This window comes from Cucurbita pepo, chromosome 5, assembly GCF_057944985.1.
Source record: "Cucurbita pepo subsp. pepo isolate OVF chromosome 5, ASM5794498v1, whole genome shotgun sequence".
Classification (NCBI taxonomy): domain Eukaryota; kingdom Viridiplantae; phylum Streptophyta; class Magnoliopsida; order Cucurbitales; family Cucurbitaceae; genus Cucurbita; species Cucurbita pepo.
This window is the reverse complement of record NC_141802.1, coordinates 1,374,066-1,401,401: the sequence shown is the minus strand read 5'-3', so window position 1 is coordinate 1,401,401 and position 27,336 is coordinate 1,374,066. Positions and strand designations below refer to the sequence as shown.

Genomic DNA, 27,336 nt, shown 5'->3' with positions numbered 1-27,336 from the left:
GGTCGGTAAATGTTGGTTTCTTTTTTTTAAATCTGAAAGATAAACTGTTGTCCTTTGTTTTTATTTAATAATACGTTGCTTTTATCAATTAAAAATTGTAAATGTCATCTTCCCATTTTATATATCTTATCTTTTAAATTCTTTTCAATAAAATATACTGAATTTAAGTATAATTTAATCAGTTAAAATATATATTTTTCATTAGAATATTAAATTATTTATATTAATAATTTTAATAAATTATCCTAATTGCATAGAATTTATTAGTAAAATACCGTACACTTAAAATGAGACAAGAACCATTAACCTCAACAATTAAAACGCTAAAACTATATTCCAGACGAATAATGTTTTAAAGAGAGAAATGTAACAATATAAGTTCACTATTAGCCGATATTGTTCGTTTTAGCCCATTACATATCGACATCAGTCTTACCATTTTACCATGAGTAGGTTAGAAATAAGTTTTCACACTCTTATAAAGAATATTTTGTTCTCTTCTCCAACCTAACAAACAGAAAAATAAATAAATGAAAATGGATCTAGAAGAGACGAGGACCGAGAGAGAGAGAGAGGATGATGTTAAGTTTGGGAGGCGAGCACCGGGAATAGAAAATAATTAGATATTAATGATGATCATTAGTTTAATAATGATGTGAATTAAAATGATGTGTAATATTCACTTTTTGTCCTTTGGAGTGATTTGAGAGCTTTTTAGCAGTGGTGGGTGTGTTCTTGGAGTTGTTAAAAAAAAAAAAAAAAAAAAAAAAAAAAAAAAAAAAAAAAAAGATTGTGTTTTATTTATAGTCTACATCAGTTGGTGGTGGGTGTGTTGTAAGAGGTTGCTGGTTGTGAGATGAGCCATTTTAGCGCCACCCTTTTTTATTGCTTTCCAAGCTTTTGTAGCAATCAAGCTCCCCACATTTTTAAAAGCATTAAAAAATAAAAGAAGAAGAAGAAGAAGAAGAAGCACACAAATGGTTTGGGGTTCTTATTTAACCCTTTCTCCCCTCCATTTTTCCATTCCCTCCATCTCCTTTACTTTTCCTCTTCTCGGGACCTCAATTCTCTCCCTCCACACACGGACGACAACAAACACAACACACCCCGACACAAGAACACACGCCATTGCATACGCCTTTTGCAACTTTCAAAACTCCTCGAGGTTCTTCTTCCTTCTTCTTCTTCTTCATATCATTCTTTCACTTCTTTGTTATGGGTCTATGTTTAAGGAACTAGACATGATCATGTTTACAAGAGGATTATTGGGAGTGAGTCCCACCTTGATTAATTTAGGGAATGATCATGAGTACTATCTTCATTGGTGTGAGGCAAAGTCATGAGAGCTTATGCTCAAAGTGGACAATATCATATCATTGTGGAGAGTTATGATTCCTAACAATGGTTTTTTTATTATTGTAATGTTTTCACTTCGCAAATTTAACCTAACTAGGCGAAAACATTAAGCTATGAATGTGTGTGTTTTTTAGCATCATTTTGAGTTTAATTTGCTTGCTACTCGATTGCTTCCATCTTTTGGTAGGGTTTGGTTTAATATTTAAAGCTATGATTACTTTGAAACAACCTTGATTATCCTAAGAGAATTGAAGCTCAAGCTTTGATTATTTGGGTTAATTAATATAATTTGTGTTATCATAATCCATGCAGGGTTTGTAAGTGGATCGATCAGAAGTGAATATGAACTGTATTCCACATGTTCCCCCAGGCTTTAGGTTTCACCCAACAGATGAAGAATTGGTTGATTATTACCTGAGGAAGAAGGTTGCTTCCAAAAGAATTGATTTGGATATCATCAAAGATGTTGACCTTTACAGAATCGAGCCATGGGATCTTCAAGGTTTTGATACTTTGTGGAATACCTTTAAAAAAAAAAAAACATTTTTTTTGGGTCCAAATATTGAGGATTGTTTTGTTTTTGTTTGTGTAGAACTATGTAAGCTGGCTGGAAGTGAAGATCAGAATGAATGGTATTTTTTTAGCCACAAAGACAAGAAGTATCCGACAGGAACACGCACAAATCGAGCTACTAAAGCTGGGTTTTGGAAAGCAACTGGAAGAGACAAAGCTATTTATGCTCGACATTGTTTGGTTGGGATGAGAAAAACCTTAGTCTTCTATAAAGGAAGAGCTCCCAATGGACAAAAATCAGATTGGATAATGCACGAATATAGACTCGAAACTAATGAAAATGCAACTCCTCAGGTAACTCTTTTACCTTTTTTACTATTTTGGATGAAAAACAAAGTTATTTGTTTATAACTGTGAGTGAGTCCCACGCTGTCTGATTTAGAAAATGATCATGAGTGTTATAAGTAAGGAATACATTTTCGTTCGTACGAGGCCTTATGGAAAAGCTCAAAACAAAACCATGAGAGCTTATGTTCAAAGTGGACAATATCATACCATTGTAGATAGTCAGGATTCTTAACAACTGTTTGTTGTGAGATGGGTATAAAAACGTCTTTCTAGCAAACGCGATGACAATACCTAGTAGCTGTGTCCCATTATATTTGGATATGTTTGTACACATGTTTCTTTAATTTCCATGAACATATAATCAAGGATGGATCATAATGATGAGGGAAGTTATGCATAACCCAATTGAAATAAATGATCATTCATATAAATTCCATATTATACTAATACAACTCCTTCAATAAAATTGGCAATGTACCAGGAAGAAGGATGGGTTGTTTGCAGGGTTTTCAAGAAGAGGATGCCAACGGTGAGAAAGGGCGGTGACTATGGCTCACCGTGCTGGTACGACGACCAAGTCTCCTTCATGCCGGAGCTCGATTCCCCGACCACCCAAATCTTTCGCCACCCTTCTTATCCCTGCAAGCAAGAGCTAGAGTTGCACTTCCATGCGCCGCCGCACGACCCCGTCTTCCTCCAACTCCCTCATCTCGAGAGCCCAAAACTTCCCCCGTCCTCCGTCCCCACCGCCAACTCTCTCCTCCCTTACGCCTATGACCGAGACACCGCCCTCGCCCCGCTCTATGGCATGGAGCACGCAATGGATCACGTGACAGATTGGAGAGTAATGGAAAAATTTGTAGCTTCTCAGCTCAGCAACGATCAAGATTTGAAGCAACCCAACTATTCTGATGGTGCTATATTTCAAGTGCCCCCGAGCTCCGCCGGGCCGGAGTGTGACCATAAAGATATAGCACCGGAGTTTGCCCGGGCATCGCCGTCGAGTCACCAAGTGGATATGTGGAAGTGAAGAGGAAATTTATTTCTACATGGTGTGTGCGTCCCAGAAAAAAAAAAGAAAAATGGAAAATATACAAAATACTAATTATAGGAAGTACAGTTGAGTGGAGAAAAAGCCAATATTAATGATATTATGAGGTTGCTGTACATAATAAGGATGGAAAAATGAACACAACTATTGCTGGATTTTAATGATCCAAAAAAAAAAAAATTATATATATATATATATATATATATCGTTTAATATATTAATAACATATATAAAAATATAAACTAGGTTTATAGGGAAATTATTATTAGGGTAGAAAATATGTATGAATAATTTTGACATGGATTTGGTTGTCCATGATATTGGATCTGAGTGTTAATTGGTAACAAACTCAGTGTGTTTGAATGTATTTTTTTTCTCCTTTGTTTCATATTCGAATATTGCATGCAAAGGACCAACTCGGCCTTCCCATCTTATTCCATATTCAAATTTCATTCATCTCTTCAATCTCTCTCTCCCTCTCTCTCATTCAATTATCTCTCTAAATAGATTTTTAATGAATTGTGTGAGATCTCATGTCAGTTAGAGAGGAGACATTACTTGTAAGGGTGTGGAAATCTTTCGTATTAGATGCGTTTTAAAACTGTGAGGCTGGGGATGATATGTAATGAGCCAAAATAGACAATATCTACTAGCGGTAGACTTGGGCACTTACAAATGGTATCAGAGATAGACATTGATGGTGTGCCAGCGAGAACGTTGTGCCTCTAAGAGAGGTGGATTGTGAGATCCCACATTGGTTGGAGAGGAGAACGAAACATTTTTTATAAGAGTGTGGAAACTTCTCCCTAGCATACGCGCTTTTAAACCATGAGACTGACGATGATATGTAACGAGCCAAAATGGACAATATCTACTAGCAGTAGGCTTGACGGTTACAAATGGTTTCAGAGACAGACGCTGAGCAATGTGCTAGCGAGAATGCTGGATCCCAAGAAAGTGAATTATGAGATCCCACATCGGTTGGAGAAAGGAACGAAACATTCCTTATAACGGTGTGAAAACGTCTTCCTAGTAGACACATTTTAAAGTCGTGAGACTAATGGCGATATGGAGTTTTTTTTGTAGTGTTGTAATTTCAAGTTCAGTTCTAACCCACGATCTTATTCACAATACAAGTTAGGATCAAACCGTAATCTTTCTAATATTTAAGAAAACACTTTTAAAATACCTTTCTTATTTTCGGTAAACGTATTGTTCAGGCTTTGAAAAGCAAATAGTAGAATTTTGAAAATTAGAAAATATATTTTATGCTCAACTTGAAATTAACGGTACATTTTACTATTATATACTGAACTTAAGATTTATATAATGAAAGATTATTAATAATAAGTTATGATTAAAAGAAAACGACAACCTGAAAATGTTCAAACGTGGCATAATTAGCATGCATAATTCAGCATTAACTTAATGCATTTTGTAATAAATTTGTATAATGCATTTTCAAGGAAGAGCTTACTAAGAAAATGACCCTTTCCATTTGAAATTGATCAAACATAGAAGGAAGCTGAAAAAGTAAGGTGAGAATCTAAAGCTCTGAATTTGTTTATGGAACATACCTGTATATGAAAACCGATGCGACGGTGGCAGCCATGGGCGGTCGAAGTAAGGAGACGATGGGGTGGTGGTGGTGGTGGTGGTGGGTGGCTGCCGGTGTGAATCAGGCAAAAGAGATATAAAAGGAATGGTTGGTTTGATCGTGAAGGGAAAGTGAAGAGAAATATGTTTGTTGAGCAGCAGTGGCATCGAGATTGTGGCTCTCCAAATATGTTGATTACTTGAGTTGAAGGGTTTTATAAGTCCCTTTTAAGCAATCAGAATCTTTCTCTACCAGACATAATAATTGGCCCTGCTCTTATTGCCTTCCAAAAAGCATCATCCTCTCACTTTCAGACAAACAGACGAGAGACGAGAGAGAGATTGACGAGAAGTTGTAAGATCTTACATTGGTTGGAGAGTGAAACGAACATTGAGTGTGAAAACCTCTTCCTAACCGACGCGTTTTAAAAATCATGAGACTGACAGCGATACATAACGAGTCAAAACTGATAATATTTGCTAGCAGTAGACATCAATGCGACATAATAGTCGGAGTAAGACTAAAATATTTTCATAGTGGACATTTTTAAACTTGTGAGGCGGATGACGATAGATAATAAGTCCAAGCATAAAATAAATGCTAGCAGTAGTCCATGAGCGGCTAGAAAAATCAATGTTTTCTTTAATAGGTCGAGTGTGAGTGAATTAGGGTTTTGTAAGCTGAGATTAAAAGCATAAATGTTTTTGGTTTGCAGAATAAGATAACATAATTAATCATGCGAGATTGCAATAATTGGTGTTCCTTTCTTTCTCACACTTTATTCAAATCTCCACAGTTCCCGGACTTTATTCAACTAAGAAAACAAAATAAACAAATTTAATGTTCGAAAGTTTAGACATAATCAAGGTTAATAACCCTTTGCTTGTGTGTGAAACTGACAATATCAACTGTTGGCAAACTATAATTAGTGGTAAGTTTGTGAGTATCCAATGTGAACAACAGACACAAATGTCGGAGTTCTGCATTCTAAAGTTAATTACTTTGGTTAGGGTGATTTAATTTAATTAATTATACCATGTTTGGAATTTTTAGATAATTTTGAAAAATATATGTAAAAAGAGTAGATAAAAATTCATTGATAGGAGTAGTATTTATAGACTTAACTAATTCCAAAAAAAATTAAAAAAATTAAAAAATAAATAATTATTAACCGAATAAAAAGCAGTACGGCTATATTAAATATGTACGGAGAATTAAAGACACTAACCTGCGCCGATACATCTCTATGGATCATGCGCTGGCCCATAAGATAATGTAAACAAGGCCCAGTAGGCTGAAGCACCAACGACGTCGTATAATCAGACCAAACACGTTTGCCATCACGGCCCTGTTTTCTTACGTGGCATCAAACATAGTGTAACCAATGAAAAAACGCCACGTTATTAGCTTACTCCACGTGGACTCCACCATGGATTCGCGTAGGCCAGCAAAAATATCAAATCCTAATTTGTCTATTAATTGATACACAAGTCATAGCGAAACTGCGTTAGTTTGCAATATTTGGCGGAAAGGTTACTTAAGTAGTTTAGCTGCTCCTAAATTTCCCCCAAAAAAGAAGATAGGAAAAGAAGCTGGTCTGTTTCAATTCAACTTCTTCTTCAATTTTCCTCCCGTAATTGCCACTCGGCTGTATTAATGGTGACATAGATTTTGGACTGGAGCTCTTCTGTTCGATTTCGATCGCTAGTATTTTTTAATTGTAGTGTTTTCTGGATATGGCTGCTCCGTTCTTCTCAACGCCATTTCAGCCGTATGTTTACCAGGTGCTCTCTCCTTCTCGATTATCATTTTGTTGTTTCTAATTTGAAGTTGATTCTGGATCCTGCTTGGTTTTTGGAAAATTCTGGACGATGAAATTGGAATGTTCATTATATGTCTTATTTCTTAGTTTAGGTTGCTTTCCTGACCGTCTGTATCGCGTGTGTGATCGTTTGCCGCTTTTCTTTTGTGAAAAACGCGTTTTAATTCCTTACGAATCTCATTGGTTTGAATTCTGAACGTTTAAAAAGAACGCGGGGTTTATTGATCGGTGGAGGACATTTTGTGATTCATTAGATATGCGTGTGAGTTATGTTCTTACTAACCTTGTTCTCACAGGCCAAATGTTAGATACATCGATTGAAGCACAAACACAAGAATCTTTCTGAAATGTGCTCAATATTTTTACAAACCGCGCATGGAACTCTAAAAAAGGAGAAATAATAAATAGGAATACCGCTTATAACAGAGTGAATCAAAGTTAGTTTCCCAGCTTTAGAGGGAAAAAAAATTTCTTCCAGGAGACTAACATTTCATAACTTTGTTCACCATTGGATTCTAAAAGGAGATGGATTTGGGATTACTCCCAAGAGGGAGACCCACGTTAGAGGAGAGAAAGGATCGAACTTCACAACCCACCACCTCCGCCCGACTCTTGAGCTTCTCCTCATCGCAATTGAGCCTCCTAATTTAACATTTCTCTTGTTGATCTTAAGCCCAGACAAAACATCAAGAACATAATCTCATTTCTAGAGCAAAAGAAAATAGTATCACTGGCATCCATGATGCATTTGCGGGGCTGTGGAATGGACATGTATGGTAGCTAGGTTTGAAGTTTGATAACTATATGATCGGAATGGGCTTTTTTTTTTATCTCAAAAAGTAGCTCAAGAGGTGATACATTTAAGCATTTACAAATCAACATCTAACTCGTTCTACAACCAATGTAGTATACCGAACAATATCTCCTTATGGGTTCTTTGGGTTGGATATTACCATCTACCTAATCTCTTGAAGACCGTAGAGTGTAGATTGTTTCAGAAAGTTGACCTAAACTATAATAACGTCAACATGAGCATTGTTCAACTAGTTAAGGCATATGTCCTTGACCAAAAGATCAGAACATTGGCCTAATGGGTATTCCGGCATCCAACTCTTCCACAATCGGCATTGGCATAAGTGAAAATTATGGATATTGGACGTCAACTAAAAGAAAATTTTTAGACATGACAGTTCGCACACTAAAGAATACATGTTTGTGATCTGGCAAAAAGCCTTAAAATAAGTGATATGGGTTGATGACAGGCGAACAACTACTCTGAGTCAGCTCAGCAGTCAAAATGGCACACATGCATTGGATGGCATCCTATTTTCTAAGCAGAAGAAAATCAATGGATTAACATAAGATTTCTCTCCCTCTTAATGTAGAGATCGCCTTGAATTGGTTTTTTCAACACTACAATATTTGAAGATTTGAATACACCGTTTGGTAGCTAGGAGTGTTTTACTCATTTTATTTCATTTGTCAATGAAATTGTTCTCTCTCTCTCTTGAAGATTTGGAAGGATTAAATTTTAATAGTTCCCATTAAGTTTTATTGAATTGTAATCTAGTGTATGATATTTCTTACTTTTGTTTTACTAACAGTGGTATGTTCTACGTCTTGTTGTAGAGTCCACAAGACGCAATGATACCTTTTCAGATTTTGGGTGGTGAAGCCCAAGTAGTACAGGTATATAATATATTGTTGTTGTTGTTGTTATGTGTCAAATAGTGGCATCATGGTGAACTACTTTCATAGTTTTGGTCTTTCTTTTAGTACTGTATCTCTTTGTTTTCTTGTTCATTTTGCTTTGGCAGATAATGCTGAAGCCACAAGAGAAAGTTATTGCAAGGCCTGGTAAGTTGTGTTAGAATAAACTTTTTTTTTTTTTTTTTTTTTACTTGGATACACTCGTCTTGCTTTCTATCTCTTCATAGAGAGACAATTTTTCTATTTTTTATAAAACTTCCCTTGGGTCAGGTTCATGTTTAACATGTTTCGGATATCAACCCAATATGTCTACAACACTTATTCTACGTGCTTTTAATTTGTACACAATATCAACACTCTGTGGACACTTGCATAAAATGATTGTTTTGTAAAAACAAATCCTTATAGTTTGTGAATAGCAAGTGGTTCAAGTTCTCCCCCATAGTGTTGGTCAATATACATCGGCACTAGATATACAGAACGTTGGCAATTTGATGATTTGTTAATGCTCTTTATCTGCTGTTTCAACTGTACTTATTCTCAATGCTCATAGGAAACTTGCAGTAATAGTCATGACAGCTTTCTTTATTTCAAGAAGTTATGTTTATGAGAAGAACTGAGGTTTTCATATGGTTCATCGACTTTTACTTGATTGGTGAAACTGAACGGTTTCTTGTTTCTTTGTTACCTGTTAATTGTATGTGCAACTGATACACTTACTCTTGCAGGCTCCATGTGCTTCATGTCTGGGTCTATTGAGATGGAAAATGTTTTTCTCCCGGAAAATGAAGTGGGTGTTTGGCATTGGCTATTTGGCAAGAGTGTCACTAGCATCATTCTTCGGAATTCCGGTACAAGTGATGGATATGTTGGAGTTGCTGCACCTTCTCTTGCTAGGATTCTCCCGGTAAATAATAATTATCATTATTAAAAAGAAAAAGAAAAAAAAGTGCTCTCATCAATATCCTCAGTGTCATATATGTTTCCACAATTATGTTCAGATTGATATGGCAATGTTTGGTGGAGAGCTGCTATGCCAGGTAGAGAATATTGGTTACTTTGTTTATTCTGCCTAGTAGCTTCTTTTGGTACTTTTCTTAACAACTGATTTTCCGTTGTCCCCTTCCCCCTCCCTCTCACTGTATGTGAAAGAGATTAAATGTATATGTTTCACACATTTAAATTTTAGTTGTCTTGAATTCAATTATTCAATTTGTCTTCTTCTGAGCTCGGTTGCCTGATAATTTTTGCTTCATTTTTCTTACGTAGCCAGATGCATTCCTTTGCTCTGTTAATGATGTTAAGGTTACCGACACAGCTTATCACAGAGTACGCAATGTTACCACAAGTGTGGAGGTGAGTTGATTTACTATTCCTTATTGGCTAAACTGCTCCATGCATCTCTGCTTTCTGGTATTAATTTTTGCTCTTCCCTACGTTTTTTTTGTTTTTCTTTTCCTCACTCTCTTTCTACTGTGGATGTTATTGTAGGGGTTTCTTAGACAGAAGTTATCAGGCCAAGGGCTCGCTTTCATTCTTGGAGGTGGATCTGGTATGCACTTCATTTTATTTTAGCAAATTCTCCAAAGGACTTCTTTGCCTCTGTTATGCAATCATGAAAACCTGAAAAGAAGCTTGAGTTTCTTCTTTGAGTTTTCATGTCACCTGTTGGCTAGAGCAACTCATGTATCATTTTGTTATTAAGATTTATTTCCACACTTGTAATGGGGTCAATCACATCACAACTGCTGACCTTAAATTGTGCCAACTCATATGCTTTTATGCCAATAGGTTACATTGGATTCAGATTGTAATCGCACTTAAAGTAGATGGAGTAACTTCTGTAATATTAATTTAATTGCTGGTGTTTGTTTTTTCTTCAGAGATTTATGGTAATTAATTTAGTATGATATACTCAATGCCTAGAAAAGAGAATGAGATTACCTTATTTATATTGATATATTTATTTCAATCTTAAAGATGGAAAATAAAATTAATAATGTATGATAAAAGTTAGCTGATTATAAAAGCTTTTCGGGTGCTGCTAGTCGTACAGAAAAATCTCGAGGTTGGTGAAGTTCTATCAGTGGATATCTCCTGCATTCTGGCTATGACCACCACCATTGATGTCCAAATCAAATACAATGGTCCTGTGAGAAGAACAGTATTTGGGGTAAGATTTCTTTATGTTTATAGAGTTTGTTTTTTCTCATTACATGTCTTCTCTTCGTTGGCCAAGCAATTATTTGATTTATGGGTTATTATCTACGCAAAAGATAACTCGTTATAGGTTATGCCTTGCTTGAAATAAAGATCCAATGTATGATTACACACCAAGCTTTTGTTAGATGGGGATGGTAGAGCTCTACTTTTTGGGGAGGTTTTTCTATAACCTTTGTGGGTTTCTCTCGGGTGGGCATCTTTCTCCACTTCTTTCATCTTTTTTTATTTCAAAAGAAATCATAAAAATAGCAGAAGCTTCTGGTTATGAAGAAGGAAATTTTGGCCAACAATTTCAAATTCATTCTTAAGCTTTAGCCAGGCATTCTCTGTATCTGTATGGAATACACTTCTGTCATCTTTTAACAAACCGTATTGTTAAATTTCAGGGTGACAACTTAGTGACAGCCACATTAACAGGACCAGGCATGGTCTTTATCCAGAGTTTGCCATTTCAACGACTTTCTCAGCGTATTGCGAGGTAATTACTATCGGAATTCTTTTAAGCTGTGGAAGATATCGGTTCCTCTTTTATGCTTTGAACTTATTGGATAATGTACCAAATTTTGTAGGGCCGTTACATCCCCAAATATGAGAGAAAATCCAAAGTTCTTTGTTCAGCTTGCCTTTTTCTTTTTTCTGGCTTATGTTGTGATTCTATCTTCAATAATCTTGACAGACGTATGATTTTAGATCTTAAATCTCCCAGGGTGTTTAGCTACCCCAAAATTGGTACAAAGCTTTAGTTCTGAGTTGGAAAGCCTTTCTTTTTTTTTTTTTTTTTTTTTTTTTTTTTTTTTTTTTATTGATTATTGAATTTTATTTTATATATTGAAGTCCTGCAGATATCTTCCCAACTTGAATGAATGTCAGATTTGTAATTTGGGATTTGCATCATTTATCTATGCATTAATTTTTTTTTTGGTACCTGTCTTAGGTGAAGGATGTAAGAAGTGCAAGGACTTTTTTCTCTGAATGTAACTTCTAAAACTGAGATTTCTGAATTGATAAGAAACAAGTGAAGTTAAATTTGAAGTATTCAGGAGTCCCATTTCTACGGATCGATATAGCTTGTTGACGATAAGGATCGTTCGGTTAATGATTCAATTACATTTTTATTTTGAGGAAAGCAATTAAAAAGTAGTATAATTTTCAATAAAGTAATAATATTTGAAGAGAACCTTGATGTAAATTAGATGATCTAACAATTTTGTAACTAATTGTGTCAAGGTGGAAGATACAAGGTTGTCTCACTGTCACAAACTCAACTCAACTTAACTATGTCAAACTTGCGACCCCAAAATGCTACGTATTGTAGAATATGCCGATAACGGCCTTTCACTCCATTGTTTCGTCGTAGCACACACCACACAAGCACCACCTGCCTTAGGAGACCAAAAAACGCCTTTCGGCAACAAGCCCTCGAGCCTCCTTTGTGATGTCTTCCTCGAACGTTATAATAAGAAATTGAGTCGAAAACATTGTAATAAGAAATTGGCCGCTGAAGTGTGATCTCATATCTTTAATGCTTGGGGGTTTCATTGACTTGAGTTTTTCTGTTGAGCAAAAGAAACAAGTAACCATTGCTAGATTGGCAGCAGCGAGCTTCCTAAAAAACTTGTCACCAGCTAACCTTCTTCATTATCATTAAAGAATGGATGTAACAAACAACTAACAAAACTCATCGATAGGACCACATTATCTCAGAATAAGACCTCGGGAGATAATAACATATGCCATTCCTTCAGAATGTCAAGAGAATCATTCAGCTGTAATTGGAGACTGGTTCCAGGTTAGGAGAAGAATGTTCTTGACTCAACAGAGTACAGACCTTAAAGCAATTTCTCTACCCGATGAGGGACCTCAGATGAGAGAAGTCCATTGGTGGTAGAAAGTGCACTAGCGGTATGGCAGAAAATTAAAATTCCATAGCTCTAAGAACTCTAATGCAGATAAGTACGAAGCTCAAGTTCTAAAACAAGTTCAGAACCACAAAGCTCATGATTAGAAACAACTCCAGTTTTGCCAAAAAGCAAAATGATTCAATATGACGAACCACATCAATCCAGAAGATACTTGATGCAGAGTAAAAGTTGTAGCTACATTGCCTTGCCAAGACCATTGTTGATAAATGGTTTGAAAATCTTACAACTATATTTCCATCCATATAGAGAATATGAACTACAACTACCTCAGACTCTGTCCCAAATTTATTAGCTAGAGTTGAGGCTAACAGTCAATCACTCGACTAATAGGGCCCTATGACTGGTTAGTTCCAAAATTTAATGACAATACTTCATTTACATTGAAATCACGCAAAGATTAAAAGTAAGAGATCATCAAATCATCCACACAGAAAAAAGGGTACAAATCCTCCTGCGTGCTCTCAAATATTGGGAATGTGAGAATAAAATTCACAAGCTTTCCACAATGTAGAATCAAATTATAACTTTGAAAGAGAAGCAAATACTGAAAATTATAACATCTCAAAATCAAACTTTCCAGAATTTGTAATCAAATGCTGACATAAAAGCTGCTTCAATTCAGAGAATAACCATTTTTGGTTCCTAGATATGGCGGATCTATTCAGTCCGCGTTATTATTTCATTAAAACACTTGGCCAAGACAGACACTTCCACAGAATTCCAAGCTCATTAGCAAGCAAATAAATTACTCTAACAAGCAAAACAACAATTACTTCCCACGATCCCCAGAACTTAAATTCAACTTGACGGCGTTAGGCTTGGAATCATACCAGATTTCCTAGCATATGCGAAAATCCCACCAGCCTCAATGACAGGACCTGCATCCCCAATAGGCTTGAGCTTGTATTCTTTTCCCGTCGTGTGGTTGATCAAGCGGCTTTCTGCCAGCTCGATTGTCAACACATCGCCAGTCTTACATTCATCGCAGATCCTTATTTCCGATTCCAATGGATAAATCTCTCCGGTCGACACCGAGTTCCGGAAGAAAATACGGGCGTACGACTCAGCAACCACAGCCACCGCACCGGACGCTCCCAACGCAACCGGCGCGTGCTCCCGTGAAGAACCGCAGCCGAAGTTGTCGCCGGCAATTATGATGGAATATTTGGTTTTCATCTCGTTAGGTTCCACGAAGCGGGTGGAATAAGAGGAAGGAAGGCCAATTAGGGCGTAGGATCCGAGCTTCTCATACTCGCTAGGATTTGAGGGGACCAAAGTAAGATACTCAGCCGGAATAATCTGGTCAGTGTCGATGTTGTCTCCGACGACATAGCAGCTTCCATGAAATACGGTGGTTGAAGAAGCGGCGGATGACGGTGTGGCGGCTGCTCGCGGGATGATGGTTGCAGCACGCTGCGACGCGTGGGAGGCGGTGATTGAAAGATCTTTGAGGGTATGGCAGTGGAGAGAGGGGAATTTGATGGATTGAGAAGGAGGGAGAAGGGAAATGAAGGGTGAAGATCGACGGGTGGCAGTGGCGATAGGGCTTTGAGATAGATACAGTGAAGCCGCCATTGTCATTTCTTGCCAAGAGAATGCGAGGGGAGAAAAGGGACTCCTTTTGGTGTTTTCTGTCTGATTTATTTTAAATAAAATGCCACTTTTTTTTTTATTTTTTATTATATATATATATATATATAGATACCTTGAATAAAAGGCCACCACTTGTATTTTGAATAAAAAACCAATTTTTTTAATTAGTTTAAATATCATTTACTTTGGTTTTAATTCATTTTAATATACATATTTTCAAATCTTTAATTTTAATAAAACTTAAAACTTAGTTTATTTCTTGATTGCTACTGATCAATATGATTTTTTGATGTTTGGGCTGCATGGGCACGAATACAGCGAGCAATGTGGGTTCAAAATATATGGCAAAGCCCAATGAACCCCAAGTCAATGTAAACGAGCCCATTAGGAGAAATTCGGCCCAACAATCGAAACCCAAGATGCGTTTTCTCTGAGAAATAAACGACGTCGTTCAAAAGCGGAATGGACGGCCCAGATCCGAAACATGAGAAAAATCGCACTTTATATAAACTAGGGTTCTCCGGGCGAAAACCCTAGTTGGTGACTCCTCCCTGCAAGTTCTCTTTCCGATCCAATGGGTACTCTCTCTCTCTCTCTCTCTCTCTCTCTAGGTTTTTTTTCAACACATTCAAACAATTCTCCTTTTTGTTGCAATTTCCGTTTTGTATGACGACCTTGTCCCATGTTTTCGAATCAATGTTCTAGCTGCTTGTATTTATTATCTTTAACGCAGTCGAAATATCTCAGTTTTTGTTTATGGAGAAGTGTAGATTGTTGTATCTGCGTTTGATTAAACTTTGGGACTTGGAAAATAGGGGCGTACAAGTACGTGTCGGAGCTATGGAGGAAGAAGCAGTCAGATGTGATGCGGTTCCTACAGAGGGTGAGATGCTGGGAGTATCGCCAGCATCCATCCATTGTCCGCGTCAATCATCCCACTCGCCCTGATAAGGCTCGCCGTCTCGGCTACAAGGCCAAGCAGGTAAAAAAAAAAAATCTTTGATCATTTTGAGATTCAGTTTCGAGTGCAGATTCATACAAGCATTACCGTTTTGAAATTTATTTTTGAGGTCTTCACTTGATGATTGGTTTCTCAAACGTGCGTACTATTTCTGTTGTACTACGCTTTAGAGTGACTAGCAGAGATCTCCTTAGGTGATTTGAGTAGCATGTTTTCGGTTATCAAGTTACTAAGGTCGTCTGAGTTGGATAAGCGGTATCCTTATGCGCTTACTTCACTCTTTGTGGATTTTCGTACAATGATTGGATACATCCGGAGACTGGCTAAATTGAACTCAATCTCGGTCACCCAACCAAGCGAATTCTCTTCCTCTGAATCTTGCTTTTGTCGAGGTCGATGCAGTTCATTATTTGTTAGTTATTCTATATGTTTTATTCCCATCGTTACTTGTTTAGAAGTTACAGATAAACTTTGCATTTGATCGGTCTAACTGGTTGTCCGCATCTGCCATAATTTTGATAGGGTTTAGAATGTTCTTGAGAATATGATTATGTTGTAATCAACCATATTTACGAATGAAATATCCTTTGGGTTGTGCTTTGTTTATTTATTATTATTATTATTATTATTATTTTTTTGGCATTGTGAAGATATTTATTTTACTCTCATCCTCGAATGGTTACTTAAGAAATTGGTTGCAGGGTTATGTTGTTTACAGAGTCCGTGTGAGGCGTGGTGGTAGGAAGAGGCCAGTTCCCAAGGGTATTGTGTATGGAAAACCAACCAACCAGGGTGTTACTCAATTGAAGTTCCAGCGTAGCAAGAGATCAGTTGCAGAAGAACGAGCAGGACGAAAGTTGGGTGGTCTGAGGGTTCTCAATTCATACTGGATCAACGAGGTCATTGATTATACCATACCTCCTTTCTCTTTTCTCGTAATGACCCAAGTTTAGGAGTACTTATACGATGAGACCTTATTATAAGATGTTCTTGCTTTTCATTCTGTCTTTCCCCCTACCTCTATTCTGACTGTTCTTGACACTGAAACAGGATTCTACTTACAAGTACTATGAGGTGATATTGGTTGATGTTGCCCACAATGCTGTTCGCAATGACCCAAGAATCAACTGGATCTGCAATCCAGTCCACAAGCACAGGGAGCTCCGAGGGCTTACATCCGCTGGCAAGAAATACAGGGGACTCCGTGGAAAAGGACACTTGCACCACAAGGCCAGGCCTTCTCGCAGAGCAACCTGGAAGAGGAACAACACTCTTTCTCTTCGTCGTTACCGTTGATTTTGGTTATGTTTCTCTATGTTTTGGTATCCTTATTATCTGCTTCTGTTTGGAGAATTTAGTGGAAGATACTACTTCGATCTAGAATTTTTCCATCTTTATATTTACATCGAGAATTGTCAGGATTTTTCTAAACTAAGTTATAATTTTGTTCATCGCACTATCTGTTTTTTAGATTTCATAACCATTTAAGTTATAATTTTTCTAACTTTTTCTTGCTTCTATGATTAAAGAATGAAAATTAGGATGAGATTATTTTACCTAAACGTGTAAATGCAATGCCCATGTTTGTTTAAAAAATTTGGAATTTGTTTTCTTTTTCTGTATATATATTTTTTTAAATGCACGTGAATTTAATATCTAAATTTGTAGCAGCAGTTAAGTTTTGAATTCTCTATAATGTTAAACATCTCTTGATAATTAATAACTAAAAACAGAACAAGTCGTAAAATAAAACATCTATCAATTTTGCCGCCTCGAAAAATATTCCTATTTCAGATTTGGGCAAATTTTTATCTTTCATCTAGGGTAGTATGATATAGTTTCAGTTTCAATTTATTTAAGATGATTGCAATTTCTAATAAATGATGAACTACATTCTAACACATGAAATGCCAATGAATAATTTATTTAATGATTATTTCTCAAATCTAACTATGTTAGCCTAATTCATTGGCTTATATATTATCATCAAATGATGATTTTAGAATTTCTAATCCGCTTCCCCAAGGTGTTAAGAGAACAAAGCATAAAGGTAAGGCTGGTAGGTCTCTTATGAATGGCACAAGTTTCATCAACTGCAGCTCAAGCATGGTACAAAACATTGTATACATTGTCTTACATACCAACTTTATCGAGAATATCATAGCCTCCCATTTATGTACCCTTCTTTAAGGTTTTGTAATGCTTCTCGGATTGAATCCTCATCATGACTGGAATGTTTCAAACAAATCAACCGCTGAGCTACATTATAAGCCATTCTAATAGGATGGTACTGCAAGTAGTTTATCTCCATCCGTCTTTCTTCCTAAACAATTTGAAATATTTAATAATATAATGGAAATGAGATTCAAAGTGGAATAAAAAATATATTTCTCAATAAAATTAATCTAAATTTTAAAACTGAAGCAATATTAAGGAGACAAAATACATAATAGAATCTAAGTACTTGGTTGCAAAATTTTCTGAAAAACAAGAAGCATTATCCATTAAAAAAATTTGAGAGAAAAAGGTAACATGGTTAATTAGTAATTAGAGGGAAAGGTTCTTAAAAGGGGGGTTACCAATTAGTAAAAAAAAAGTAAAAAAAAAGAAAAAAAAAAGTAAAAAAAAAAAAAAAAAAAGTAAAAAAAAAAAAAAAAAAGTAAAAAAAAAGAAAAAAAAAAAAAAAGTGGTTGTTAGGCTGAGGACTACCCATCGGGTATGTTCGGGTATGGAGAACCGGCCCGCTATCCTTCCACCGACGGGAGAGGAAAGTGACGCTGCTCTGTGAAGCCAGCCTCACGCGGTTCCCTTCGCCTCTAGGGACCGCTGACTCTGGGCCTTCGCCAAGAGACAACGGCCCAACTCCCTACTTGGAACGGACGGGCCAGAGAGTAACCCCATATTCCCTACCAGATGGGCTGAGCCAACCTCCAACCACCTTGATGCCCCCATTTGGGTTACAAGCTAGCATTACCGAGCTCGGCAATCACTTGTTGCGCCAGCCTACTTATAAAGACTTCATCTAGCATCAAATCTATCGATGTGGGAATGGGGCGTTCTCTTTTACGAAAACTGAAAAGACTTGAATCGTCTTCGTTGATAGATTTAAAAAAAGAATTTTGGTTTTTCCTATTTAGAGTGGGACAAGAGTAATGTGTTCATGAATTGGAAAATTTTGGAGTATTAGTAAGTACCTTTTCCATGATCCTGGAAGTAATGTTTTTTGCAGTTTCAATAACTGAGCTTGGCAGTCCTGCCACTTCTGCTAATAGAAGGCCATAGTGTGGTACATGTCTAATTCCATCCTTTAGTTGAAACTAATCAATGATTCAAATAATCAGTCAGACAAACGACGGTAACATAGATAATAGATTTACGGAAATGCCTAGTGTTACCTTGAAATCCAAACGGTTATTCCTTATATCAACATGAAAGTGAAGAATTTTTACGTTTGGATAGATGGTTACTAGTTCTGATAGGCCGTCCATATGAGTGGCAAATATGGTATAGCTGAGGAAGAGAAAGGAAGCGGTAAGTACCTATTTTGAAGTTCACAAGTGAGTATAAGAACAGATAGTAATCGAAAATCTTAAATCTACTCAAATAGTCAAATTAACTACCTATAGACTAAAGTCGATGACCTGACCAGATCAACCCTTTAGAAAAACTAAACCCCAATGCATAAAGGATAGTGGAAAAGGGACTATAAATGAAATTACAAACAAGTACTGATGTCTAAATGAGAGATAAGAGAATAGGTGTTTTTAGGTTATAAGTAGGCATCTGCGACCTGATTGATTAGACTATAAATGAAAATAATATGCATTGTCATATTACGCTTTCAGTGATAAAAGATATTCGCAGCAGCTCCATGCAATTGCAAATCCATCGGAAGAAGATGTTGCCCTCCCAAGTTCATCCACGACAACGAGACTCCTGCATGCCAGTGAACAAAACATCTCAATGAATGGTGGAACATTTCGAGAGTCCTTCAAGTTCACAGTAGATTAGTTTGCCTATGGGAGACATTCTGCATCACAAAAGCTGTTTCCTTCATCTCTGTCATGAACTGCAACCCCGTAATATACTAGTGTCAAGATGCTTTTCTGGTGTTAATCCTTGCTTTGAAATTCAAACTATGGATTATTAGTTAAAAGAAAATGAATTTCGTAGGAAAACAATACTGTGCTGGAGTTGGACTCTAGACTATCTTCTGTGCCCATTCTTGTGAATATACGATCAACAACTCTCAAGGTTGAGAATTTTGCTGGAACATAACATCCAATCTGAGCAAGAATAACTAGAAGGCACATTTGTTGAAGGTAGGTACTCTTTCCACTCCTGCAAGAATTAATAGCTCGTTAGTGCAAGTCATTTGAAAACTTCAAGTTGTATAATTGCAGCCTGAATCTTAACTGGAAGGAATAAATACAGTTTCCTTGGCTTAACTGTGTCAGAGATATTGAAATGATATCCAAGTTGTTCTTACCATTATCTAGATTCAGGTCATTCTCCTAGAGTATCATCAATGAATATATTAAGTAATGTTACCATGCACATTTTGTGGAAATAATATTTTTGTTTTACCAGAAACAAAAAGATAATGTTTAGATCTTTTAGAATATTCCCAAGACTATTTATGATATGACTTTTTAAAAAAGAAAAACGAACTTGTGTAGTTAATCTTGCCTGAAATTTAAAAGACGGTACCGGTTAGTTAAGAGTATGCTTTTAGCACCTCAAACTGTGCACAACTTTAGTTCATAAATGCTCCCCATTCTGAGCAATTGTTTAAACTTCTTATCTTTTATAGATATTATTTCAAAGAAGTTGACCACTCAAAGATAAAACATGAAGATGAATAACATTTTTTATGTAGGAAAATCTTAAATCACGTCATGAGGCGAGTTCTTACATATTTGGGCCCATGACAATTATCATGTTTGATGCTTCCGATAGAAATATACTGTTAGCCTGCATGGAAGAAACTTAAATTTCCATCAAATACTGAACTTCAAAGAACTGATATCAAAAACTAGAAAAGTTGTCTCCATTTAAAATAATCCTACATTACAGCTATCAGTAATTGTCAATGAATTTAGACGTACAACAAAATCGTTGTGTATACTTTCTAGGATTGGGTGTCTCGCAGCTTCAATTGCCATCGGGCCACTTTCTATTGTAACAAGGAAAATCAATCATAGGTTTGTTGTTGGCATACCTGTAAAATTTGGCAGGAGAGTGTTGGCTTACCTGTAAAATTTGGCCTAGTATATCTATCCACAGGCTTCGAAGATATTGTATGTGCAAAAGAATTAACCATCATATCTAAGAGACACAAGACTTCTGCAAGCAGTGTGAGCATAGAGACGTCCTCTCTTATGGCATCTACCAGTCCTGTATATAAACTAATTACTGACAAACTTCAAAATCAAATATAACATAACAAGTTTGCACTAGGAAATTGTTTTTCTTCCTTCCCCCCGAGTGGAGGGACGTTAGGACCTCCTTCCAAGGGAAAGAGATGAAATCAGTTAAAATTTAGATATTCTCTGTTTCTCGAGACAGAGTGCGAGATTTCAAGAAAAAACAAAGGAAGTTAATGAATAAATTAATTAGTAGGGTGGAGGCTCTATGAGGATAAGGCCTTTTATCCTATATATGATAGAGTATTCGTATGTTTTTTTACAATATTATCATTCCTTGGTAAACGGAAAATTCAGAGATATAGGTGAACTTAATCATTGGTAGCTCGTGGGTGAAGATTTACTAAATAATTAAGCATGTGAGATAACCTTCCAGGCAAATTTCTGTCCGTATATAGCATTCTCCTGCTGCAGACTTGTTTCTAACATTCAGCTGCAAATGGGATAAAAAAAGCATGGGATTTGCTGCATTCAACAGCATAATTTGCTACACACAAAAATGTGAATCACAAATTTCAGAAGAAAAGAAACTGGAGGTGTGTAAAATCGTATACAACATTTTCTCCAAGCTTAAGAATTTTGTGAAACTACAAACCATGCACCATCTTGATGACATGCAATCTTCAGTATTATAGTTCAATGAGCTACTCCTTAAGGCTATATCATTTCTGAGACATCATAATTGTGAGAATGATAGCACTCATAACAATTGAGTACAATCAGGGTACAGAAACAGCGAGTTCGCAGATTAAATTAGGCCCTTCATTGTAATTTCTCATGCGCAATTCACAGACTTAAAGCAACTATAGACCATATGAATTTTGAATTGCATTAGTGGTAATTCAAAGTAAACCAAATGTAATAAAGGAATAGTATGACCACTATTTGTTGGTAATAGGACATTCTATGGGGAAGTTTCCTGTACTAAACGAGTATGCATATTCCTTCCATTTATTGCTTGCCACATCAACATCCTTTTAAAAATGATGTGGGTCCACTAGCATTAAAAAAATATTTATGAAAGCAAAATTGTGAATAAAGGGAGTACGACACTACCCTAGTAAAAGAAAAATTTCCTATATTTTAGCGCATCAACATTATACAATTAACTTCAAACCTAATATAAATGCACAATTATCTCCTATTATAGGCAGGTTATCTGATCATCGATCTATGGGTACAACCCTACTATAATAAACATACTCACAGAAGCAAGTTCCAGAGTAGAGCATCGTATATTGTTCCCATGCTTCAAGACCTGAATTTTGTGAGAAGAAGGTGAGACTCAAATAATTTTAAAGACATCGACAAGAAAGCAAGTGTGTCGTGCTTCACCTGAATAAACTTGCTAGGAAGCTTGCCTTGTACATCTTTCCGAGGAATGCTCAAGTAAAACCCTTGTCTATTGTTAAATGGCAGTTTTAAATTGGGCAGCTTGTACTCCTCTCGGTATTTATTAGCAAGATTATGTATTGCTGGCATGAGGGTGACTTTTCATAACTCATATTCGACTCACATAATAAAACATAACAAAGATGTTAACTAATCGAATCAATGGATTAGCCGGAGAATAACCTTCACTACTCACATAATAAGACATAACAAAGATGTTTAACTTATCGAATCAATGGATTAGCAGGAGAATAACCTTCACTAGTATCACAGAAAGTCCTTCTTGCGATATCAAGCAGTCCATCAATTCCAGCCTTGACCGCAAAACACTGCTGAGTGCGGGCAATAAAAGGAACCCTAGCATGAAGAACATCCTCATCGATAACCTCCCCAATCCTGTAAAAAGGAGGTTCTTTGAAATAACATAAATATGTAGTCCCTTTATTGAGGGCTACGGTTAAAGATGCGAGTGTCGTTCAGCATTAAATTGATATCTGTGAGAAATGTTGGCTTACTAGTCCAAATTCATAAAAATTAGAATTGCGCAGTCATTAGCAGAAGCCAAGTATACCTCCTTCTAATGGTTGCAAATTTTTCATTTTCACAAACAGAATTGTAGATGTTTGCAAGAAGAAAATTCTTTGCTTCTTTAAGCACCTGAAATTTTGAACGGAGCCATCTTAAATATGTGCAGGACTCTTGAAAACCGTGTATAGATTTGAAAAGCAAACTACCTTTGAAAGTAAAGGCAATGCCTCGAGAGAAGTTTTCAGCAGAATAATGCTAGATATTAAACTTTGGCTCTTTTTAGCATTATCAGCACCCAAAACTTCATTGGAAACTTTCTTTTGCTTGAAGCAGAAGTGGCAAAGTACTCTATCTGAATTAAAAACATGGAAAGATGATTAGGTATAAGAACTTAACTAAGAATCTTTCATTTCACACTGACATTTTATTTTCTTTTTGCCTTCACGATTTCTAAAGGCTTACCGGTCTCTTTAGGAAATTTACGGAGAGCTTGAGAGAGCCCAAAGAACAGTTGTTCATTGCTCATCAGTTCATCCTAGAAAAGAAAAACAAAGGGTTATGATCAGCACCTTGTCAAAAAAGTATCTGGCAGCTACTGAAGTCTTAAGTGAACAAATCGTCTTATTTAATAAATATTTTTATTATATGAGCTACTAATTATTATAGCTAGTTGGTGGTTGAAATCCTGGATTAATCCAAGAAATTTATGAAGACACTCCAAAAGTAGATACTGCAGAGTTCTAAGCACGATAAGAATAAGTTCTGCAGGTTGAAATATTTCATTTTACAGTATTCATTGAATTACATCGTTAATGCATTACTTGGTCATAGTTAGTTCAATTTAAGAAGATACTTCGGGTAACAATTGATAGGAATTGAATCAATGCTTCACGTTGAAACAGAATACTTTCCATAGATATTAATTGAAGAAAAAGATTCCATAGATTTCTGTAGCATCCCCAGCATAGTTCGTCTGCCCCCACCATTATTTTATACAGTCAAGACATGGCAATGTTGACAGGTTTTTCTTTCGTAGTAATTTGGGAAAACTACTCTCTAAGGAGGAAGAACAGAGGTAAAAAATCACAACAAACATGAAAGGAAAACCTATGATATGGCCTGGTTAAGAATGTATTACTAGTAAGTGAACATTCTTTATGAAGATTTGTAATTGTTGCTGCTAAAATGAATGTATCCAAGCTCATCACCAGCAAGTTCTAAAGCAATTATGCTTCAAAAGTTACATAAAACGCCTTTTATCTGCCGCTTGAATTTTCTTCATCTGATCACTATGCACAAAAAGTATAATAGCTTTTTATGAGATCCCACATTGACTGGAGAGGGAACGAGGCATTCTTTATAAAGATATCAAAACTTCTCCCTAGTAGACACATTTTAAAACTGTGAGGCTGACGACGATACGTAATGGCCAAAATAGACAATATCTACTAGCGGTGGGCTTGAGCTATTACAAATGATATCAGAGCCAAACATTGGGTGGTGTGCTGAGCTCTCAAGGGAATGGATTGTGAGAAGCATTCTTTATAAGGGTTGGATTGTGAGATCCCCACATTAGTTAGAGAGGGGAATAAAACATTCCTTATAAGAGTGTAGAAACCGCTCCCTAGTAGATGACGCGTTTTAAACCGTGAACTGACGACAATATGTAATGGCCAAAGTGGTACGGTTTTCCTTTTTTTTTTTTTTTTTTCATTTTACCAAAATAATGACATGCAACCCATATACGAAAATGTCTCTTTCCAGATAAGGTGCATATGGTCGATACCTTAACTTACTCTGGTTTACTCCATACCAAACTTAGATCGTAACACATAAACTTGTATATAAGAACTAAAATCTTTCTGAGCCTAAATTTCACAGCAAACAAATAATACAATTTCAGTTCGCCATGAACATGGCTAATACATTAACCATGTATGATACTAACCAGGCAATCCAGACGGGCATTAATGGTTTCAATATCTTTTAATGGCTGCAAAAGATTGGCACGAAGAAGTCTAGACCTGTAACAAAAACTTGACCAAAATTGCAGTGAGAGAGTAGAGCATAAAATTTTGAGATACGAGCGGGACTAAAAACATTTTAGACGAGCATTTGGCAATAACTGCATATCAAAATAATTTTTTCCCTTTGGTCAATTACATGTCATCAAAACTTCCCGCCCCAAGATAAGATGTAATAAACGAGAGGACTTCAAATACTAGTTTAGATGATAACACGAAGAGGGAACAAAATAAATTTTTGCAGCAATTGGTAGACAAATGAAGAAAAATATATCAACATTCCTAAGGTATCCTCGTACCCTCCTATAGTTTTTGTTGTCTTGAGCATGTGGAACAGACTTCTCTTCTTGTTGCTTGTTCCCCAAAGGTTGGAGTGAAGTGGCTCAATAATTTCTAAATTGTGAACACTGTCAGCATATAATTCAGCATTAATCAGTAATTTGAAACCAACATTTTGTGGCCAATTCTCAAGAAAATGTTCTCCGAAAAGTATGAAAAATATAAATCAATGACTTGGACATTGATATTGCGATCAGCAGTAACACATATTTGAAAAGGAAAGAGAAATGGAGGGAACCTCGTTGCATCAATGCTCACATGATCAGATGAACCATTAAATGTGACCTAAAAGTTACAACTGAGAACCATCAGGATGAAGGAAGAACTCCAGAAATAAATGAACGTCTCGTTCATATTCTCTCCGAAGACTAATAAAAATGATGTTCGAATCAGAGAGGCAACATTGTTTTAAGCCTAGTTCCTAAAGTTAGTTAATTACACCTCCACAGGACAGAATCTTTAGTCCTGTTCAGAGTACTTTATCTTTCAAAACACAAATCTAGAAAGTAGAACAACAAAAGGTGAAAGAGGAATGAGCTGCTGAGAAAATTGAAATCCCATACCGAATTAAATAAACTTATAAACAAAGAGTCAAAATGATTCGCAACTCAACCAATGCATAGTAAAAGCCTTGTCTAGAGGTTAGAATAAGAGGAAATAAGGTGCATCCGTTCTACGCACTCAATCAAGAGGAAAGGAAAGAAAAATTAAATTAAATAATTTCCCAGCATTAGGTCAGCAATCTTACACACGAGAAAACTGGGAAGAGAACTTAACCGAACTACAGAAACTTGACTTTTCAATTCAATTATATTGGTCACTACGAGATCGTTTGTCTTACAGCGAAATCTCATTCAAGCATCAGGAGAAAATCAAACCATTGAATTCTATACATTACCATTTCAGAAAGGCAAATTTACCGTTAAAGAGTGATTGGTCACAATAACCCCCTTCTCTGCTTCTATCCTGTGCATCAAGAAGCTGGATCATTAGTCACAACTAAGCATTAAAAAAATTCTCTCTTCTTATTAGTTAACTATAGATAACACTTCCCATATGTGACTTATAGAAGGCTGAAGTTCTGAAAATACCATTTAATGCTAGCAGCAGCAGCAGCCAAGCAGAGATAGTACTGTTTGTAATAAGTTTCCAAACCAAGAGCAGAAGGCTCCTTGGCTGCCAGATTCTTAATCAAAACAGCACCCTGGAAAGTTCGACTAAGATATGATCTGAGCATACTGATTAAAGAACAGCATCCAATACAATAACCATATGAAACTGAGATGCATAAAATAAAACTTTAAGAGAGGAAAGAAAAAGGAAAATGCCTTTGTGTCGTCAAAGCAACCACGAGCCATTACAACCTACAGAGTTTTGCATTCAATTTAAGTTTCTCTGTAAAAGTAAGCAATCTTCACTGACACTGCATGCTGAGTGAAGGAGTTACGAACTCGGTGAATATGAACTTACCTTCTTCACTGTAACATAAAATCTGTCTACCAAAACAGAAACTCCAACCATGCCATCAGGTGCGAGCTTGTTGGGAGGAACTAGAATCACCATTGGATCATAGAAATGCAGCAAAGTTTTTGTATTCTGGTAGGAGCTGCTGGTCTCTATATATTGAGAAAGATGAAGTGAAGCTGATCTCAAATCGAACGCAGCAACTCCAACCTGTCAGGAGATTGATGTCAATTAAACTATTCTCCTATGCTGGCAAGCGAAGCTTAATCTTCGGTTAAAACTTACATCGTGACAATTTCTTATATGGAAAAATGAAGTAAACTCAATCTGTCCGGTTCTTAAAAATTGGTGTAAATATTCAACTATGAATCATTCCAGTTTGCTAAAGAATTATCTACTTAATACCAAACACAAGTTCCAAAGTGCATCTCTCAGCAACATAAATCATTATTTCAGTTCTCAATCAGTTCATACAAACGCATTTAAACTAAATAAAATGCTAACAGAGCAGTGGCACATTTAAAATCATCTGGTGCGACATGTATTATCTAGTTTGAGGATACAGTACAGTATAACTCGGCCGTAGAACTACCATATCATTTTCTCTTCCATGACATAAGATTGAATAAAGAAAGTGGTCGCATCAAAGAACTCTCAAACTATTCTTGTTCTTGTTTCCAAAATCACAGAACGAAAAAGGAAAATGCAGTAGTAAACAGTTTCTTTTCGCCTCCCGCATTTTAATAAGAAATGAACGGTCGGTGCGATCGTTAGGAATTGCAGACACATACCTCCTTAGCTCTGTTCTCGATCAGACCGATCACGTAGCTCGATCTCTCGCCTCCGTCGTCTTCCATTTTCAGTCTCCAGTTGATCTCAGTTCAAACAAGTTCTCAGTTCCGCGCTTCAGTTGCGTTCTATTTAGAGAGCTCTAACTCCCGTTTGCTGCTGGGACTTGGAACTGTAATTTTGGCGCGAAACAAGAGGCCCGATGCGTGTAATTTTGATTTCCAAGAAAATAATTAATTAAGAAGTTTGAAATTCCATATTTGTTATTTGTTGATACT

The 27,336-nt window shown here is 36.3% G+C and overlaps 4 protein-coding genes, 1 non-coding gene and 1 pseudogene across 6 annotated transcripts; 3 read left to right on the top strand and 3 right to left on the bottom strand.

The window, feature by feature from the left end:
* Positions 1-855: 855 nt before the first annotated feature.
* Positions 856-3,307, top strand: LOC111795571 (NAC domain-containing protein 7). The gene is made up of 4 exons (XM_023678080.2): positions 856-1,165; positions 1,669-1,858; positions 1,949-2,223; positions 2,699-3,307. Exons 2-4 carry the CDS (start codon positions 1,699-1,701, stop codon positions 3,245-3,247), a joined length of 984 nt encoding a protein of 327 aa, XP_023533848.2. The 5' UTR covers positions 856-1,165; positions 1,669-1,698; the 3' UTR covers positions 3,248-3,307.
* Positions 3,308-6,361: 3,054 nt separating this feature from the next.
* Positions 6,362-11,684, top strand: LOC111785303 (Tryptophan RNA-binding attenuator protein-like protein). 2 transcript variants are annotated; one of them, XM_023665713.2, is made up of 10 exons: positions 6,362-6,649; positions 8,317-8,376; positions 8,505-8,544; positions 9,126-9,304; positions 9,399-9,437; positions 9,667-9,753; positions 9,889-9,949; positions 10,446-10,570; positions 11,007-11,098; positions 11,555-11,684. In XM_023665713.2, exons 1-10 carry the CDS (start codon positions 6,602-6,604, stop codon positions 11,556-11,558), a joined length of 735 nt encoding a protein of 244 aa, XP_023521481.1. In that variant the 5' UTR covers positions 6,362-6,601; the 3' UTR covers positions 11,559-11,684. The 2 variants fall into 2 exon arrangements, with proteins under 2 accessions (XP_023521481.1, XP_023521479.1); XM_023665711.2 differs by lacking the exon at positions 11,555-11,684 and adding an exon at positions 11,190-11,514.
* Positions 11,685-13,084: 1,400 nt separating this feature from the next.
* On the bottom strand, positions 13,085-14,184 carry LOC111785304 (3-isopropylmalate dehydratase small subunit 1 pseudogene; annotated as a pseudogene).
* Positions 14,185-14,561: 377 nt separating this feature from the next.
* On the top strand, positions 14,562-16,552 carry LOC111785305 (large ribosomal subunit protein eL15y). The gene is made up of 4 exons (XM_023665715.2): positions 14,562-14,713; positions 14,951-15,117; positions 15,798-15,995; positions 16,147-16,552. Exons 1-4 carry the CDS (start codon positions 14,710-14,712, stop codon positions 16,390-16,392), a joined length of 615 nt encoding a protein of 204 aa, XP_023521483.1. The 5' UTR covers positions 14,562-14,709; the 3' UTR covers positions 16,393-16,552.
* A 242-nt stretch (positions 16,553-16,794) lies between these two features.
* MSH4 (MUTS-like protein 4) lies at positions 16,795-27,216 on the bottom strand. Its single transcript, XM_087123758.1, has 24 exons — positions 27,061-27,216; positions 26,276-26,479; positions 26,134-26,169; positions 25,897-26,009; positions 25,726-25,771; positions 25,044-25,090; positions 24,766-24,873; positions 24,391-24,466; positions 22,905-22,977; positions 22,649-22,794; positions 22,486-22,571; positions 22,171-22,310; positions 21,858-21,997; positions 21,730-21,780; positions 20,892-20,955; positions 20,350-20,493; positions 20,205-20,272; positions 20,012-20,070; positions 19,281-19,437; positions 19,113-19,165; positions 18,934-19,032; positions 18,492-18,606; positions 18,291-18,413; positions 16,795-17,419 (listed from the first exon to the last, which is right to left on the bottom strand). The coding sequence occupies exons 1-24, from the start codon at positions 27,124-27,126 to the stop codon at positions 17,255-17,257; spliced, it is 2,379 nt and encodes a 792-aa protein (XP_086979884.1). The 5' UTR covers positions 27,127-27,216; the 3' UTR covers positions 16,795-17,254.
* LOC147792564 (signal recognition particle RNA) lies at positions 17,779-18,080 on the bottom strand. The gene has a single exon (XR_015421272.1).
* Positions 27,217-27,336: the final 120 nt, after the last annotated feature.

Bases quoted from the DNA above. Each gene is read 5' to 3' on its own strand.
- LOC111785303 (XM_023665711.2), top strand. From the start codon at position 6,602: ATGGCTGCTCCGTTCTTCTCAACGCCATTTCAGCCGTATGTTTACCAG. The intron at 9,950-10,445 runs GTATGCACTTCA...GGGTGCTGCTAG, and splicing joins CATTCTTGGAGGTGGATCTG to TCGTACAGAAAAATCTCGAG. The intron at 11,099-11,189 runs GTAATTACTATC...CAAATTTTGTAG, and splicing joins CTTTCTCAGCGTATTGCGAG to GGCCGTTACATCCCCAAATA.
- LOC111795571 (XM_023678080.2), top strand. From the start codon at position 1,699: ATGAACTGTATTCCACATGTTCCCCCAGGCTTTAGGTTTCACCCAACA. The intron at 1,859-1,948 runs GTTTTGATACTT...TTGTTTGTGTAG, and splicing joins CGAGCCATGGGATCTTCAAG to AACTATGTAAGCTGGCTGGA. The intron at 2,224-2,698 runs GTAACTCTTTTA...GCAATGTACCAG, and splicing joins ATGAAAATGCAACTCCTCAG to GAAGAAGGATGGGTTGTTTG.
- LOC111785305 (XM_023665715.2), top strand. The intron at 15,118-15,797 runs GTAAAAAAAAAA...AATTGGTTGCAG, and splicing joins TCGGCTACAAGGCCAAGCAG to GGTTATGTTGTTTACAGAGT. The intron at 15,996-16,146 runs GTCATTGATTAT...ACACTGAAACAG, and splicing joins ATTCATACTGGATCAACGAG to GATTCTACTTACAAGTACTA.
- MSH4 (XM_087123758.1), bottom strand. From the start codon at position 27,126: ATGGAAGACGACGGAGGCGAGAGATCGAGCTACGTGATCGGTCTGATC. The intron at 25,091-25,725 runs GTAAATTTGCCT...TGTAACTTTTAG, and splicing joins TGACCAATCACTCTTTAACG to GTCACATTTAATGGTTCATC. The intron at 17,420-18,290 runs GTACTTACTAAT...CAAATTGTTTAG, and splicing joins CTTCCAGGATCATGGAAAAG to GAAGAAAGACGGATGGAGAT.